Here is an 18,404-nt window from a genome sequence, read left to right on the forward strand (position 1 = left end):
ATCATGCATTGATCAAATACCACTGAACAGTCAGTTCAAATGTTGATATTTGGTTGCATTGACAACCAAACACAATTCAATATCTACAAATTAATAATTGATATGTTGGATTCGCGTCTCCATCTCAACCCAAAATCTAAGTCTAAGAATAGGACTAAATCAAATAAAACTTTAAATGTAGTTTGATTTGATTTTGGTCCTAATCTTTAACTTAGATTTTTGGTTGAATAGAAGACGTGAATTCACATATGGTTGAGAGTATTGAAATCAGCCCAAGCTTGAAACCCCAAAGCCTACATGGGTTGTCTATTTTTTTGTTGAACCCTGGGTTGAATTGAAACAATAGTTGTTGATTTCTCAAATGCTACATAGGCCTATTAGATTATATATGACTTTTAAAGTATGGTAACATTTCATTTTCTCTGTTAAACCTACCCTTTAGAATGACTTCGATAGCAACAGTAAATCTATTTGGTTATTAAGAGATCATTAATAATAATTCTCACAATAGCACATTGGTAGTAGTCAGTGACAAATATCAAAGCTGTGCAGGGCTGGGCTTGGTTAAAATCCTGTATGGGAGACCAAAAGGTAGCTTTAGATCGATCAATTCTCCAGTTGGAGATGCTGCCGATCTATTGTTTTTTTGTTGATAGTCAATATGGCGTTGAAGGTCGTGATCGTTGTTTCAAAGGGCTAATTAAGCATATTTGTAATAGCTTGTCTATGTTGAAATTTACACCCTCAAAACCTTTCAAATCCATGTGCTTTGAAAAATTCTGCACAAAACATTAGGAATACCCTGCTTTTGTGAAAGCTATGATCCTTATTGATGTCACTTATTAAATCCACTTCAGTCAGTGTAGATGAAGGAGGAGACCCGGGGATTTTTTATTTTTAGCGCCTAGGGAGACATGGATTGTGTATGTGTACCATTCAAGGGGGAATGGGCAAGAACAAAAATGTTTAAAGTGCCTTTGGACAGGGGCATGGTAGTATGTGCAGGTACACTGGTTTTGAGTGTGTCCAAGAACTGCAGCTGCTGGGTTTTCTCGCTCAACGGTTTTGCACCTGTGTGTATCAAGAATGGTCCACCACCCAAAAGGACATCCAGCCAACTCGGCACAACTGTAGGAAGCATTGGAGTCAATGTGGGCCCAGCATTCCTGTGGAGAAGCTTCAGAGCACTGCTGTAGAGTCCATGCCCGGACCGAGGTGAGAGGAGCTACGTTCTGAGGGCAAAAGGGGGTGCAACTCCAATATTAGGAAAGGTGTTCAGTAATGTTTTGTACACTCAGTGTATTTTCCGCGTAGATTTCAGTCACATTACGTTGAAAATCACGTTAATTCAACCAGTTTTGTGCCCCAGTGTGATGGAAGGTTGTATCAAGAAAATGTTTACTTTTGACTACAGAGGAGGATGCCACTTCAACCATGACCTGATCTCGGGGGACAACAGCAGAATCCTGAAAAAGAACACGGACTGGAGGAACTGAACAGAGTCTGAGCTGTGCACTCTGCTGCTTCAGAATGATGGCTTCCTCTTACCACCAGTACGTCACACTGCAGGCCCCTATGCTAAAGTATACTCTGTCTGGTTAAGGTGTTGTGTTTAGTGATCATGATCTAAATTAAGCTAATGTTCCTCCAATCTTGTGCCATGGTGTGCAGAACTATAAATGGAATACTGTGTGTGTGTGTATATTTTTTCCCTTCAAACATTTTCCTTCTGCTAGTGTGCCTACAACTCCAACAGCAGATTTGGAGAGTATGGCAAATGCCAGGATAGCGAGACAGCTCCACATCTGTGAGATGTATCTCAGGGGTAGCTGCAACTGTCCCAGGTGTCATGATTTCTACGAACCCCACCCATTAAAAATCCTGCAGGACAGAGGGGTGCCCAACGAGCTCATTGCCTCCCTGAAGTCTGTGTACATGAACATCGAGTGGTTGCAAAAGCAAGACCGTGCCAAGCGGCAACATCAAAGAGCTAAAGCTAATGCAACCGCTAACACAAGTAACAAGTCTAACAGAGGCCCACAGAGTAGTCATGGTAAGGGCTACACTGTTATTAGCATGCTAACTCATAAGTCATTAAATAATATTGTGTTATACTGTAATATCGTTTTACTAATGTGTAAAGATAGTAAAGTGAGTTTGTATAATTTATGAGAACATAGCATTTAGTGGAACATAATGCTACTTCCTAATATCTTGTAAGTGTTAGAAGAAATAGTGTGTGATTATAGATACATTCTCATAACTGCAACCCACCTCTCACATGCCCAGGACCCACTTTGGGTCCCGACCCATGGTTTAAGAAACCCTGGGCTACAGTATAGGCTACTAAATAAAATATCCAGTGGCACTGGCTTAGCCATGATAAAGATAGCATGAATATATGTAGGCTACTCACCGGTGATGGCCGCGGTCAAAATATGCATAGTTTTCCGCGCTTTAATTGTTGGGAGTTGTTGAGAGAACATTTGGTAGCTTCTGCAGACTATAGATTAGTCTTCTCTTTTTTAAGCAGGAAGGCACATTGCTTAAAATAAGATTTTCCCACAGATTGCATTGGAGAGTATTTCGCGAAAAGGCCTATAGCTGCTCTTCACACAACAACTGCTTCCATAGCAAAATATAATCCGCCCAGAGAGCGGTTTGTGTCTATTGAAGTCAGGACTGGCAGCCATTGTGAGTGTACCATTGAGTTTACCAGTCAAATTACCAGGGTTAGAGGTTCCAAGACCCTTCCATGGATTATATTTCTATGGCCGCAACGCAACAAGCAGTTCGATATTTGGCGCGCTTGCTTCCCAAATTGCGGCTCTCTGGTGTATTATTTTGAATGCTTTTATAAATGTCTGTACAGACCGGAATAGGCTAATTATATATTTTTGGAAAATATATTTCAATTTATCAGATGATGCTGCAGCAACTCCAGCACCCCTATTTCCAGCTCCTATGCTCGCCAGACTCAGGGCACTCCACCTCCAAGAGACTGAGCATGATGCTGCTACTCCTGCTGCTACCGCTGCCCTTAACACAAACCCAGAGGTCAACGGACCTGGTCAAGGTAATACCAATACTGCTCTTAGCATGGTGGTCATGCGGTCATAGCCCATCATTGATGACAAGAATCAACCGCGTAGTTTGATTGTGCGAATTTCTTGTTTAAAATAACCTATAATTTCATGTGCTCAGTTAGGTGTATTTTGGTTGTGTATGTATTAAGATCCGATGAATGATGAACAAGTTCCCAGTCACAAGCTATCAAAATGTGTAACTTTTGTTTTTATTGCTGCTGATAAATGGAAATGTTCTGTTCTCTTTTTCAGATAAAACTGAAATATGTATGTACTTCATCAAGGGGAGTTGCATACAGGTGGTAAGACAGCATTTTTGCATGGCTGTAATTTTATGAATAATCAATGCTTATAGCTTAATAAACATAAGACTTCCAACTTGCCTAACTTTACTCATATTTCAGATAAGTGCTTTAAAGCCCACTCTACCATACCCTACCAGTAGGAGATGAGGAGGGACTAAACTGGACAGCTCTACAAGACAACGAGGTGATTGAGAAGGACTATTGCGACCCAGCTTAAAGACTTGTACAAGGTGTGCTCTACGTTTAAGAAGAATGAACTTGAATGGACAGTAACGTGCGTGGACACTTGGTCAATGGTGGGCAAATGTTGCTAGTGAAATGAGTTAATACAATTTATAAACTGGTGGTTGAGCCCCTGAATGCTGATTAGCTGAAAGACGTGGTATATCAGACTGTATACCACGGGTACTGATCAAAACAGTTATTTTTGCTGCTCTGTTTGTATTGTCAATATACCACGGCTAAGAGGCTGTGTCTAGGCCCTCTGTGTTGCGTCGTGCATAAGTGGCAATGTGTTCCGTGGTAATTGCAATATACCACACCCCCTCAGCCTTATTTCATAAATATGCTTCTAGTTAGTATGATATACAGCTTCCCCTGTTGCCATGATTGCTGATGGTTCGCTGTCCCTTTATCTTGTCTAGTCAGTCCAGCCTGTGTGTTTCGACACGATGACCTGCGGTCCTGAACAAAGCCGGGCGTCTCTCCACGGTCTCCTCTGTGCTCCAGCCTACCTTCATCCTCACCACAAGTGGGCCTGGTTCTGGGAGGGCCGAGTTTGACAAACTGGATCCAGGACGCATCAGCGGTGAGTAGACGGCGGGCAGTGTTGAATAGTGATGGTTGAATAGGACAGAGTTCAGTCCTCTTTTGATCAAAGTATGCAAATAATGCATAACCCTTTTTTCTGTTTTGCCCTACAGAGCCCGGTGGACACAGGGCAGCCACCATCACCAGTGAAGACCTGGAGAAGAGGTTCCGGGAAGACAACAAGGCTGTGACGGAGTTCACGCGGGGCTGTAACCAACTCCCAATAGTTTCCCAGGTGAAGCACGAGGCGACGTGATTTCCAAGATAAACCAACTGCAGCATTAAAACCACATACACCAAACGCAGTATATTACGAAATGATATGCGGTGATTCTTACCGGCCTACTACTGCATATCTAGTGACAAATTGAGATAGTTCTGGATGGAGTCACTACAGTAAAAAAAGACATCTGCATGTGAAGTGAACTGTCTAGTTGTTCGCGACAGCTCTGCTCCTTTTCAGGCCCATGATTCAAAGCAAACAAACAGTACAGCACCAAGAGAAAGGTTGTGAGAAGACGGCCTGTGTTTGTCTCCTTCAGCTCAGTGCACAGACTATCAAAACCAAGGTAAGATAAAAGTTGTGAGCGTTTTGTATGGATCAATTTGCTCTTTAAATGACTCTCCTTCACCACTAGGCTCCTTGTGTGTTCTCTTAACTTGAAAGTAGTCGATAGAAGAGAAAACGCTGAATGTAAATGTTTAAACTGCTAGACTACCAAATGTCCAATCTTTGCATGTGCCATTACAGGAACTATTGTCTGGTAGGACCTGTACAATTACAGCTCATTGTCTTTAATATGTATTCTTCTTCTACATTTCAGCAAAAGGGCTCCGAGCAATCACTCAAATTTCAGAGCTTTGGCAGGACACTGGGACAAGGCACAAACTCCTGGGAAACAGGATGCACAGGTGTCCTACCTAGATGCATGGAACCTGCTATTTTAGACCAATGGGAGATGGCTGTTTGTTTTGTTCCTGGACGCAAATAACTGCTCCAATCTGTCCCTATATGGTAGGCTAAGGTGTATTGTGACTGTATTCCTCTGGCCGCCCATCATGTACCTATCAAGAGTCGGCCTTCCGTGCTCGTCCAGTGGAGTTTAAGGAGATTCAAAGGGCTTTTTCAGAACACCATGAGAGGCTTCAGCATCACAAAGCCAATCGAGAGGATTCCAGAACAAAGCACTCTGGGAAGTCTTTCAGTGAGTACGTTCCCTAAACTACATAAACTTCAACTTTGACGCTTATCACCTACAAGGCTATTGATTGGTCTAGAATAGATGCTCACTTCTGACTGCTCGCACAATAATTGCACACATTTTACAAGCATTCTCTCTCTCAGCTTCTTTCTGTCACAAATATCATGGTTAAAAAGAAATACAAGTGATTTCCAATACATTCTGCATGCTGTCTGCAGTGCTTCTAAGAGGACATACACTGATTGCAAGGCAAAGGGGATTAATTGGCATTATTTTGATTTGCAAGGCAAGGGATCTCATGAAGAAGAACAACAGAGGGAGGAATGTACGGCCGGAGAAAACAACTTTTCCATGGCACAGACTCCAAATACCCCGATGCCATCTCCTTGGCACCAGCTTTGACTGGCGGATCTGTGGACTAATACGGAACAGCCTATGGGAAAGGTGGTATCTGCGTGCTTGTGCTGTTACATTTTTTCCAAATTATTGACATAAAGCGAGATGATATCATTTATATCATATATTTTCCTGTGATTAGTTATTGCTTACCCCTTTATCCTCCTCTCATCGCTCATCATCGCCTAACGTCCAATTTCGGGAGTTACTTTGCCAGGGATGCCATGCTCCAGCAGCTACACTGGCCAATCAAATACAAAGTCCATGTTTGTCTGTCGTTAGTGTTGGCAGGTGATTACACCAAAAAGGGCACTCCAGCTACCTCCGGCCCCCTCAAAGGACGGAGGGGACTCCCATCTTCTACGACAGCTTGTGGATGACGTCAGCAAGCCCTCCATCTTTGTGGTGTTTGAGAGAAGCACCAGGTGTACCCAAGAGTACCTCTATCCATTATGGTGAGGATGAGCTATAATGAATACACGTCAGCACCCGCACTGCATCACCAGCACCTTTATACACCGGCGCTGCCCCGAGCGCTCCGCTTTCCATACACCCAGCTGCCCACACGCCCACACCAGCACCAGCATACAACCACGCCAGGCGGCTGCCCCAGCGCCTCGAGGAACCTGCACCAACACACAACCAGCACACCCTGCACCTAAACACTAAACTCCTGTGTCATTACTTGAGGCCCATCTGTGAGCTGTGAGCTGTGAACCCTTTGATATTAAACTAGGTTTTTGTGATTTAGAAAATGGTTTAGCTTCTTTCGGTTAAATGTGTTTGACAAAATTATAGCCTAATCTTAGCATGCACCTTACTATGATTACTAGATGTGCTATTATCCGTTTTTCACAAAGTACAAGCATTTTTTGTAGTGCTATTGACTTGACTTTATATAATGGTAAATTACAATCTATCTATCTATCTATCTATCTATCTACAGAATATAAATGTAAATTATGCACCAAAAATTAAACCAAGTGATGAACAATTTTAATGATGGGTTGGCAGACATCACATAAATAATGTGCCTTGCATTGATGTGGCCTGGAAGCGTGCTCTGTTATGATTCCTGAACAGTCAGATAGCTGGAAACAATGACAAAGAAGCTGCCATGTGGGAATTGTGGGTGGCTTGCGTTCAATAGTTTTATCTTGTGCTTGATACCCTGTCTGTTTTGACCCCATAGTTGCGAGTTTGGGTTGGTTTTTGTTGGCTAAACAACCAACCTGCATCTATGAGACTGCTCCTTCTGGGGAGTACCAATATGGCAAAGGTGGCAAAGCCTCTCATTGTGTCACATATAATCTGCAATCTAGGGTTTTATATACATCATTTGGTAAAAACAAGTTGCTGGGTCCAAAAATCAACTTGTCCTCGTATCCATTCGGGTCCTGGTCTGTTAGTGTTTTTATTGACCAGGTCGTTTGCAGATCTGGAAGATGGCTTGAGACCTTCTGTTTCACTTCGACTGTGCTGAGCTAGTGCGTAGTAGCTAATTGCTACTCACGCTTACCCCCCCACCACACTAACTTTGCCATACTAAATGAGCTTCAACCCCACACCCCCACTTTGCCATATCCTAGGTTTAGCTGAAAATGACGCCCCTGCCATTCTCAACCCCTGGGAACTTCATCCTCATTCTTCATTGAAGAAATTACAACTTGCTAAGGTTTGTCACTAGGGGGTGCCATCCAACCAACCAACTATGTGGGTCTCATACTGTACCACTGAAGGAAGCCCCCATCAATAGTTCTATATCTTATTCCATATTATAAACTGGGTGGTTCAAGCCCTGAATGCTGATTGGCTGAAAGCCGTGGCATATCAGACTATACCACTGGTATGACAAAAAAATATTTTTACTGTTCCAATTACGTTGGTAACCAGTTTATAATAGCAGTAAGGCACCTCTGGGGTTTGTGGTATATTGGCCATATACCACACCCCTCGTGCCTTATTGCTTAAATAAGTCCCATATATTCTCCTGCTGCGAAAGGTTGCCTCCATGCTGATTTAAAATTGTTGCCTACACAGCTATCTAGCACTATGTGGACAACCTTTTCATAACAGAAGTCCAATTTGTGTTAACTGTCGCTGTCAACTACTTTATAGTCCTGACATGGAATTTTGCAGGCAAATAATGACACTCAATGCTGTTTTAAAATACTGTATGTGTCGACCTCAACAAAGCCCAACAATAAGAAAATAGAAATCGGTAGAAATGAATGGCACTTAGCCCAGAGGCCGGCAGAGGGCGATATAATGGACTCAGTTTCGTTAGTTTCGTTTTTACCTAAAGTTTGCCAGAAATAGAAAGTGAAAGTGAGTCAAGTCGCGTCTTTTCCATAGTATTTTTCCCCAAGGCTGTGGATAGTCAATGAGATCGATTAAGTAAGTGACATCTTTGCTTAAAATAAATAACTATTATGTTATATGCAGTGTTTTGGATTCACAAAAAATATACTATAGCCTGCAGTTGCATGCAGTTCACACAAAAAAATGCACCCCTTATGTTAGCTAAGTTTCTCAAAGTTGAGTAAACTCAGCTATGTAAAAATGTATGATGACGATCTAGTTATTGATTTGTATTTCACTCATAGGGAGAAGAACCCCATGGACTTCTCAACTCAACAACAGTAGTCCAGCAATCGATGAGCTAAAACGATAGCCCTGATGGCAGGAAGATTTTTCTCAGTGTTCAGCCGTAGTTTGAATCAACCTTTCAGGAGTAGGTTACAAGGTAGGGCTTGGACTATATGCATATGGTGGAAAGTAGATATTGAAACAAGCCAATGGGCTGGTTATTTTTCCCTGATCTCGGAACATGTTTTACACTATTCCCTATAACTGAACCCTACTGAGCCGCTATAGGGTCCTGAGTCTCCCTGTTCTGATCACATGGTCAGGAACAAATTCTGACCATAATCAACAGTAGCATCACTGCACTTTACACCACACACTTTGCATTGATCAATATGGTCACTAGCACAGGAGGCTGCTGACGGGAAGACGGCTCATGATAATGGCTGGAAGGAGTGAATGGAAATGGCGTCTAACACATGGAAACCATTCCACTGATTCCGCTCCAGCCATTACCACCAGCCCGTCCACCCCAAATTAAGGTGCCACCAACCTCCTGTGAGACATAATCAATTATTATTACTTAACTGTCTGGATAGAATTGAGGCATGCAGCTATGTTGTTCTGATCATATTGATGCCCATAGGCCTGATGAACTATGGCCTGTCATGCTGTGTGAACGCTCTGCTGCAGTCCTTCTCTGCCACCTGGGAACTGGTAGACCTGCTAGACAGGTAAGCAAGGTGGCAGGTTACAATACTTTGCTATTAAGAATCAACATGTAACAAAGACATTAGTTAGGATACTGGTGTTTAACAGGCCGCTTGTGGGAAAGCATTGAGTGCTGGGAATGTTATGTTCTTAGGTGGAACCCAGTTGATAAGTACAAGGAGAGTGTCCCTCTGCAGCTGAGGAAGGTGCTACTAGCCATGCAGAGTGACCAGTCCCAGCCTGCTCCTCATCAAGACTTCCTGCACTGCCTGGACAGAAATTACATCCGCCGTATGAGTAGTCTACCTGTCATTACAGGGAGAAAAAAAGCAATGACATGGGTCAATTTCACCCAACTCAAATTCGGACTTAAATTATGAATTACAAAGAATATAATATTTCTGTCTGCAACTTTAACATTGACAAGAATGTGTTTCTCAGTCCATGTTCAGCAGGATGCAGTTGAGGTATTCCTCTCCATTCTAAACCTTATCCAACAACAGATGAGTGACAAGGCCTTGGTATGTACTACTTAAATTTACATTTAATTAGATCAACAAAAAATAACAACAGGGACACCCAACAAAAAGCATGTTGGAGATGATACGATAGGAAGTTTCTCTGTCTGTGTTCTCCATCCCCAGGCTCAGGAGATTCAGTCTCTGTACAAGGTTACAGTGGAGACGTACCTTCAGTGTCTAGAATGTACATACATCGAATCTGGGACCAGCTTTCTGCTCAGCCTCCCCATGCACATAAAGGAGAGCCACAACTCCCTGGTGAGGGTTCCCTCAAACTTGGCTCAAGTTTTCTCTTATATTGGGATTCTGTTCAAAGTACTTAGCCCTGATTGTTATATTGCCCTTTTTTTAAACTGTCAAAGGAAGGATGTGGTTTGTTTAAAATGAAAACTGAGTCTCTGTGTCTTTCCCATACTGTTGTCTTCCAGGAGGACTGTATACGGTTATTCTTCGAGCTTCAGGAGCTAAGGGACAGGGATAACTGCTACTGTGAGAGGTGTGGAGAGAAGAAGCCATCCAAACAGGTCAGTTCTTTCTAACTGAAAGGATGTTCCAATGTAGAGACTGTTGTGATTTGCCTGTTCACTGAATTACTCCATCTTGGTTCTTATGTAGGGCTTCAAACTCATCTCCCTGCCCCCTATCTTGTGTCTTCACCTGAAGAGATTCCGTAATTCCCGTGGTTACACCAGGAAACTACACTGCAAAGTCACCTTCCCAGAAACCCTGAACATTTCTGAGATCTTGACAGCAGAGGCACTGTCACAAAGTTATGTACAGGTAGGTAGGCATATGTTTACCATTTTTGTTTGAGGTATACTAATATACAACATTATGCACATAAATAAAATGACACATGGGCCTACATAAACCCAATTACATTTTATCACAACATCATTGGAGGGGAATAGTACAGCTGTACTGACAGACATCAGTACAGGAATTGTTCATGCTTTCAGAGTGACAGCCAGTATAGTTTGTGTGCAGTCATAGTGCACTCTGGCGATGCCATGTTTGGACACTACACAGCGTACGTTCGTCACAAGAAGGACCAGAGCTGGTACTACGCTGATGATAGTAATGTACGGCAGGTAAGAGAAAATGAGTGGAAGAATGTTTACACCACTCAGCAAGTTTGTATTATACATATACGTTTCTTTGGTATCATTAAAAGTAACATAACATTTGCACAAACACAGGTTAGCTGGGAGGAAGTACAGAACACCTATGGAGGAAGTGAAAGGTAAGGATCTATCACAAAATGTTCAATTGCTTCTCTTTAGAATGGTGACAACGCTCAGTAATGTACATTATCAATTCTGGGGGGGCAATGCCGTCAGTTGACAGGTGTCTTATCCTTTGTTAACAGAGAAGGCACAGCATATATGCTGCTCTACAGACGAACCCCCGAGGGAAAGCAACAGGAGTGGTCCTCAGGCTGACAGAGCTAAAGGGATAAAGAGTGGAGACTGGAGACCATAGGAATCAAGGACCAAACACAAGGTGCACTCACTGCTGGGTGAACTACCTATTGTAGGGGTTGTTGTCTTCATGTAGAATTGGTAATAGAATTTAGGTTGATGATTTTCATTTTCAAATGATGGGTAATGGGTCATTGTTTATGTGCAATTACATTTATTTGTTTAAGTATATTTGATGTGGTGTGTATATGTTTTGAGATATTGTTTATGCTGGATACGTTGGACATTCATAGCACATTACTGAGTTTAGCCAATAGGTGGAGGCGAAGACCCTTCACCCTGTCATTAGTACAGTCATCTTGTAAGCTTCAGAGACCGCACGTTCTGAAACCACTATAAGACAGGGGTGGTTTGAAGAGAGTGCTGTGTTGAGGTATTTTGGGGGAAAACCTGAAAAAGGCCATTGACTCATTGGTGATAATATTTGCCTGTCATGGAAAAGATGTGACTCACTTAATTTCAGAACAATTGGTTAATTCAGTAGTTACCGTTACTCTGTTCTGTTTTGATTTCACTACCGTTATAATGCTGTCAACAGAGCAATAAACTGTCATTTTCACAGCTAGCACCTGACAATGTACTGCGTCTTCTTGCAGTTACTGAAGTGAGCCCTGCAAGACCTAAAACACCACCGTATGTGCCACAGGCTCTCTCAGTACTTGTACTCAAATGTGGCTTGGAATGACATGCATTGAAAGGTTATTATCTTCTGTAATCTTCTATTCTGTTATTTTCTTATCTTCAATTTTCTTCTTCGTTCTATTTATTCTATTGGCCATTGGCCTGTCATCTTTCTCTCACCACAGCACTAGACCGGGCAGTCAGAAAAGGAGAGTGAGGGACAGATAGAATATCCCCAATCCACCTATTCCTTCCCAACATACTGTGTAGTTCATGTACAACTTGGTATAGGCCGTCTGTCTGGGGAATCTCACACATAGTTAATAAAAACTGTTCCCACTACCTTAGCCAAGAGACTGGGGACCAGTTGAAATGGTGCCTGTGTGCTCGCAGCCTGCCTCGCACTGACAGAATGGAAGATGTCTGCACAGTGCCACAGGTAGTAGCCTACATGGGCATCTCCCACCCACAGTGCATTCAGTATGTACAGTGGTGATGTACAGTACTTTTGCTGGCATATCACTGTTCCTTTTAGATATTGCATTTCTAGAGTTGACGCTTGAGTCTGCTCTCGACACTATAGAAATGTGACAGTTTTGTCTTAAACCTCACTCTTGATTGGCAGATAGATTTTTTTGGGCTTCGTAAACAACAGGTGTAGACAAGCAGTGAAATTCTTACTTACTTCCCAACAATGCCAATAGAAAAATAACTGATGAGGAATAAACAGAAAAATAGGACAGGTGTGTTTGCATTTGGAGATCTTTGACTTTGATAGATGAAATAACAGTTTTGAATTTCAGTACTTATAGCAGTAAAACAATGACATATAACAATGCGTCCAAAATAATTCTGAACTTGGAGTAAGATGATAGACCTCTTTCTCTCTAGTTATCTCTCTTTCTCTCCTACTATAGTTGTAAATTAATTATTTATGCCCAGTTACAACGAGGCCAACACTAACCAGGTGTTATTGCATGAATGTCCCCTTATGATCACAGGATGGCTGGCGTGTGCCACAATTTTCACTCAGGGGGAACACCTGCCGTGACACACCCCTCCACACCCCATCATGTGGCTCCAGTGTACGCTTAACTTACCTTAACATATGCGACACATTAGCTTCTATTCATACGTGTGACACACGCTATGTGGATAAGAGCGTCTACTAAATGACTAAAATGTAAATGTAAACGTCTGCACCGCCATTGTTGAGCCTCCCAGTCTGTAGTCTGTCCTTTGTACTGTCATTACACCCTGGACAGTGGACACCTTATGGGAGGCACCTTATGAACCATTGTATTTGGAACGTTTTTAGTCGGTCTGGAGGGTATTGGTTACTGTATTGTGAGTACATTATCTACTCTTCTAGTTCTTGGCAAGGTGACTTACACTACCAGTCAAAAGTTTGGACACACCTACTCATTCAAGGGTTTTTCTTTATTTTTACTATTTTTTACATTGTAAAATAATAGTGAAGACATCAAAACTATGAGATAACACATATGGAATCATGTAGTAACCAAGAAGTGTTAAACAAATCAAAATATATTTTATATTTGAGATTCTTCAAAGTAGCCACCCTTTGCCTTGATGACAGCTTTGTACACTCTTGGCATTCTCTCAACCAGCTTCATGAGGTAGTCACCTCGAATGCATTTCAATTAACAGGTGTGCCTTGTTAAAAGTACATTTGTGGAATTTCTTTCCTTCTTAATGCGTTTGAGATAATCAGTTGTGTTGTGACAAGGTAGGGGTAGTATTAAGAAAATAGCCCTATTTGGTAAAAGACCAAGTCCTTGTTATGGCAAGAACAGCTCAATTAAGCAAAGAGAAACAACAGTCTATCATTACTTTAAGTCATGAAGGTCAATCAATCCGGAATATTTCAAGAACTTTTAAAGTTTCTCAAGTGCGGTCGCAAAAACCATCAAGCGCAATGATGAAACTGGCTCTCATGAGCACCGCCACAGGAAAGGAAGTCCCAGAGATACTTCTGCTGTAGAGGATAAGTTCATTAGAGTTACAGTGGGGAAAAAAAGTATTTAGTCAGCCACCAATTGTGCAAGTTCTCCCACTTAAAAAGATGAGAGAGGCCTGTAATTTTCATCATAGGTACACATCAACTATGACAGACAAAATGAGAAAGAAAATTCCAGAAAATCACATTGTAGGATTTTTAATGAATTTATTTGCAAATTATGGTGGAAAATAAGTATTTGGTCACCTACAAACAAGCAAGATTTCTGGCTCTCACAGACCTGTAACTTATTCTTTAAGAGGCTCCTCTGTCCTCCACTCGTTACCTGTATTAATAGCACCTGTTTGAACTTGTTATCAGTATAAAAGACACCTGTCCACAACCTCAAACAGTCACACTCCAAACTCCACTATGGCCAAGACCAAAGAGCTGTCAAAGGACACCAGAAACAAAATTGTAGACCTGCACCAGGCTGGGAAGACTGAATCTGCAATAGGTAAGCAGCTTGGTTTGAAGAAATCAACTGTGGGAGCAATTATTAGGAAATGGAAGACATACAAGACCACTGATAATCTCCCTCGATCTGGGGCTCCACGCAAGATCTCATCCTGTGGGGTCAAAATGATCACAAGAACGGTGAGCAAAAATCCCAGAACCACACGGGGGGACCTAGTGAATGACCTGCAGAGAGCTGGGACCAAAGTAACAAAGCCTACCATCAGTAACACACTACGCCGCCAGGGACTCAAATCCTGCAGTGCAAGACGTGTCCCCCTGCTTAAGCCAGTACATGTCCAGGCCCGTCTGAAGTTTGCTAGAGTGCATTTGGATGATCCAGAAGAGGACTGGGAGAATGTCATATGGTCAGATGAAACCAAAATATAACTTTTTGGTAAAAACTCAACTCGTCATGTTTGGAGGACAAAGAATGCTGAGTTGCATCCAAAGAACACCATCCCTACTGTGAAGCATGGGGGTGGAAACATCATGCTTTGGGGCTGTATTTCTGCAAAGGGACCAGGACGACTGATCCGTGTAAAGGAAAGAATGAATGGGGCCATGTATCGTGAGATTTTGAGTGAAAACCTCCTTCCATCAGCAAGGGCATTGAAGATGAAACGTGGCTGGGTCTTTCAGCATGACAATGATCCCAAACACACCGCCCGGGCAACGAAGGAGTGGCTTCGTAAGAAGCATTTCAAGGTCCTGGAGTGGCCTAGCCAGTCTCCAGATCTCAACCCCATAGAAAATCTTTGGAGGGGAGTTGAAAGTCCGTGTTGCCCAGCGACAGCCCCAAAACATCACTGCTCTAGAGGAGATCTGCATGGAGGAATGGGCCAAAATACCACCAACAGTGTGTGAAAACCTTGTGAAGACTTACAGAAAACGTTTGACCTGTGTCATTGCCAACAAAGGGAATATAACAAAGTATTGAGAAACTTTTGTTATTGACCAAATACTTATTTTCCACCATAATTTGCAAATAAATTCATTAAAATCCTACAATGTGATTTTCTGGATTTGTTTTTCTCATTTTGTCTGTCATAGTTGACGTGTACCTATGATGAAAATTACAGGCCTCTCTCATCTTTTTAAGTGGGAGAACTTGCACAATTGGTGGCTGACTAAATACTTTTTTGCCCCACTGTAACTGCACCTCAAGATTGCAGCCCAAATAAATGCTTCACAGAGTTCAAGTAACAGACACATCTCAACATCAACTGTTAGAGGAGACTGCGTGAATCAGGCCTTCATGGTTGAATTGCTGCAAAGAAACCACTACTAAAGGACACCAATAAGAAGAAGAGACTTACTTGGGCCAAGAAACACGAGCAATGGACATTAGACTGGTGGAAATCTGTCCTTTGGTCTGATGAGTCCAAATTTGAGATTTTTGGTTCCAACCGCAGTGTCTTTGTGAGACGCAGAGTAGGTGAACGGATGATCTCTGCATGTGTGGTTCCCACCGTGAAGCATGGAGGAGGAGGTGTGATGGTGTTGGGGTGCTTTGCTAGTGACACTGTCTGTGATATATTTAGAATTCAAGGCACACTTAACCAGCATGGCTACCACAGCATTCTACAGCGATACGCCTTCCCATCTGGTTTGCGCTTAGTGGAACTATAATTTGTTTTTCAACAGGACAATGCCCAAAACACACCTCCAGGCTGTGTAAGGGCTGTTTTACCTAGAAGGAGAGTGATGGAGTGCTGCATCAGATGACCTGGCCTCCACAATCCCCCGACCTCAACCCAATTGCGATGGTTTGGGATGAGTTGGACCGCAGAGTAAAGGAAAAGCAGCCAACAAGTGCTCAGCATATGTGGGAACTCCTTCAAGACTGTTGGAAAAGCATTCCTCATGAAGCTGGTTGAGAGAATGCCAAGAGTTTGCAAAGCTGTCATCAAGGCAAAGGGTGGCTACTTTGTAGAATCTAAAATCTAAAATATATTTTGATTTGTTTAACACTTTTTTGGTTACTACATGATTTCATATGTGTTATTTCATAGTTTTGATGTCTTCACTATTATTCTACAATGTAGAAAATGGTAAAAATAAAGAAAAACCCTTGAATGAGTAGGTGTGTCCAAACTTTTGACTGGTACTGTAGGTCAGGCGTTCCAAAACTTTTTCACTCAGGCCCTCCTTCCATTTCTATGGGCACAAGCACTGTTCATGACACAAACTGTTCACACCCCTCTTGTTGGCAGAGAGAACATTTTGCAGGTTTAATGCTTATTTCCTGCAATTCTACACATTTTGTCATGGGGTGCAGAGAAAACCTTGCAGTTTTAAAGCACATTTTCTTACAATTCTATATATTTTGCCATGTCTAATGTGTATTGACGTGATATTTGAATGACTACAAAATCTATGGGCTTAGAAACCTATCTAAAAAACTTAAGATGACATGGGCTACTTGATCTGGACATTTCTGACAAGTTATAAATAGCTCTCTAAGGTATGCAATGAGTGACGGCGGCAGGTAGCTTAGTGGGTAAGAGTGTTGTGCCAGTAACAAAGGTCGCTGGTTCTAATCCCTGAGCCGACTAGGTGAAAAATCTGTCGATGTGCCCTTAAGCAAGGCACTTAACCCTAATTGCTCCTGTAAGTCGCTCTGGATAAGAGCGTCTGCTAAATGACTACAATGTAAATGTGACATGACAAGAGTAAAACTGATGATGCACTACCCAATTTCAAAGTTGCACCTTGTGCATTCATTCTACTATTACAACTTTAGTAGTATGTTTTTTGGGGGGACCCCTCGCAGGGGGGTGCGCCTCACAGTTTGGGAATCACTGATCTAGGTGATGATATTCTACATGCTTTGCAGTGTGGCAGCGCTGAAGTTCTAGTGTTATCTTTGGACAAGGTTTGTGGTTTCCTAATGCTTTTGGTTCATTGTTTATGTGTGTGTACCAGTTGCTAGGAGAGTGTGGGTGGTTTATGGTGGATTTCAGGAGCTCAGATCAATGGTTTGCTTGAGAATGTGAGTGAATCTTTGTGACATATCCCTACCCAACCCAGTATTCCGTCTGTCTTGCCAAAGATGGCAGTTTCAGAATTCAACATGGCTTCCTTCAGGCATTTCTCAATGTTTTCATCCACTTAGGAGCTGTGAAAGAGGGGTGTTACATCACTGGTGTCATCCGTCCAGTCTTCCTTCCATCCTCTTGAGCAATGTTTACTGCACAGTATATGCTGTTATGCAGGGGATTCCATTCACAAAAATGCCCCTTGATTTTGAGGGTTTAGTAGTCTCATGCAACATTTTCAAATTCTTCTGAGGTCAATGACTTTCTTAGAAATGAGAGACAAACCATCCCTTTGTGTTGCCTTTGCAGTCACAATCCCTTATGTAGAAACAGGACATTCTCAATGGTGTTAGTTAGAATAGTTTGATTTACTGCTGAATTTTCACCTACTTCACCATGAAGAAGAGCCCATGTGCCTCCATATGTCCAATGACCACTACTTTAATCTCTGACATCCACCCTGTCATGACTAGGCCTACTCTTCTACTTTAATCCAAGTCAACCTATCAGCATGAAATCTCTAGCTCATCTACCGTCTGTCATGTGGTTAGGTAATGGGTTTTCAAAGAGGAAATGATTCTGCTTCACTCTCCGTGTTGAGTGTGCAGACCCTGGTGACCATGGTGAAGTGAAGATGTAAATCATAACAAACAAGAACTGAATGCGAATGTCTGTTGCATGACTTTGCTATTTCCATTCGTATCAATGTAAAATAAAATCATGGAATGTAGCACTGAAACTATCCACTTGTTGTCTCTTGAAAAGCAAAGGTGCGTGATTCTGACCTGCCACAATAGGTTTATCAGAAGTGCTAGCTGTATACCGTCTGGTGGTGAATGTAGACCTAAGCCTAATTCTTGTGAGATGGTCTTCCATCTGCTGAGCAGTGAGACGTAACATCCATCTGTCAGTTCATTGTGGAGGTATCCCTGTGATGTACTTTGATTGGTGGCCTGTGACTCATCACCTTTGCTTCTAGGGTCATGACCCTTGACTCATATTGATGTCAGCACTGACTGACTGTGAATGCAGGCATGTGTTCCTACGATACTCTGGCTAAATGGTATTCCTAATAGTCCTAGGTTCCTACCAGTAACCCTTGTCTAAGATTCACTCATACATTAAACTGTCTGGAAACAGTGGAATCATTTCTCTGGTCATATATAGG

General features: G+C 42.2%; 1 protein-coding gene and 1 pseudogene across 2 annotated transcripts; both read left to right on the top strand.

Moving 5' to 3' along the window:
• Nucleotides 1–1,394: 1,394 nt before the first annotated feature.
• Nucleotides 1,395–6,271, top strand: LOC123482618 (annotated as a pseudogene).
• A 1,836-nt stretch (nucleotides 6,272–8,107) lies between these two features.
• Nucleotides 8,108–11,663, top strand: LOC121555231 (ubl carboxyl-terminal hydrolase 18). Of its 2 annotated transcripts, none has more exons than XM_041869053.1 (11): nucleotides 8,108–8,196; nucleotides 8,406–8,545; nucleotides 9,032–9,119; nucleotides 9,251–9,387; nucleotides 9,538–9,617; nucleotides 9,741–9,875; nucleotides 10,046–10,141; nucleotides 10,233–10,397; nucleotides 10,577–10,708; nucleotides 10,817–10,860; nucleotides 10,987–11,663. In XM_041869053.1, the coding sequence occupies exons 2-11, from the start codon at nucleotides 8,479–8,481 to the stop codon at nucleotides 11,057–11,059; spliced, it is 1,017 nt and encodes a 338-aa protein (XP_041724987.1). In that variant the 5' UTR covers nucleotides 8,108–8,196; nucleotides 8,406–8,478; the 3' UTR covers nucleotides 11,060–11,663. The 2 variants fall into 2 exon arrangements, with proteins under 2 accessions (XP_041724987.1, XP_041724994.1); XM_041869060.1 differs by having other exon boundaries at nucleotides 10,281–10,397.
• Nucleotides 11,664–18,404: the final 6,741 nt, after the last annotated feature.

The sequence above is a fragment of the Coregonus clupeaformis genome, chromosome 4 (genome assembly GCF_020615455.1).
Source record: "Coregonus clupeaformis isolate EN_2021a chromosome 4, ASM2061545v1, whole genome shotgun sequence".
Lineage (NCBI taxonomy): Eukaryota > Metazoa > Chordata > Actinopteri > Salmoniformes > Salmonidae > Coregonus > Coregonus clupeaformis.

Bases quoted from the DNA above. Each gene is read 5' to 3' on its own strand.
- LOC121555231 (XM_041869053.1), top strand. From the start codon at position 8,479: ATGGCAGGAAGATTTTTCTCAGTGTTCAGCCGTAGTTTGAATCAACCT. The intron at 9,120-9,250 runs GTAAGCAAGGTG...TTATGTTCTTAG, and splicing joins CTGGTAGACCTGCTAGACAG to GTGGAACCCAGTTGATAAGT. The intron at 9,876-10,045 runs GTGAGGGTTCCC...GTTGTCTTCCAG, and splicing joins AGGAGAGCCACAACTCCCTG to GAGGACTGTATACGGTTATT.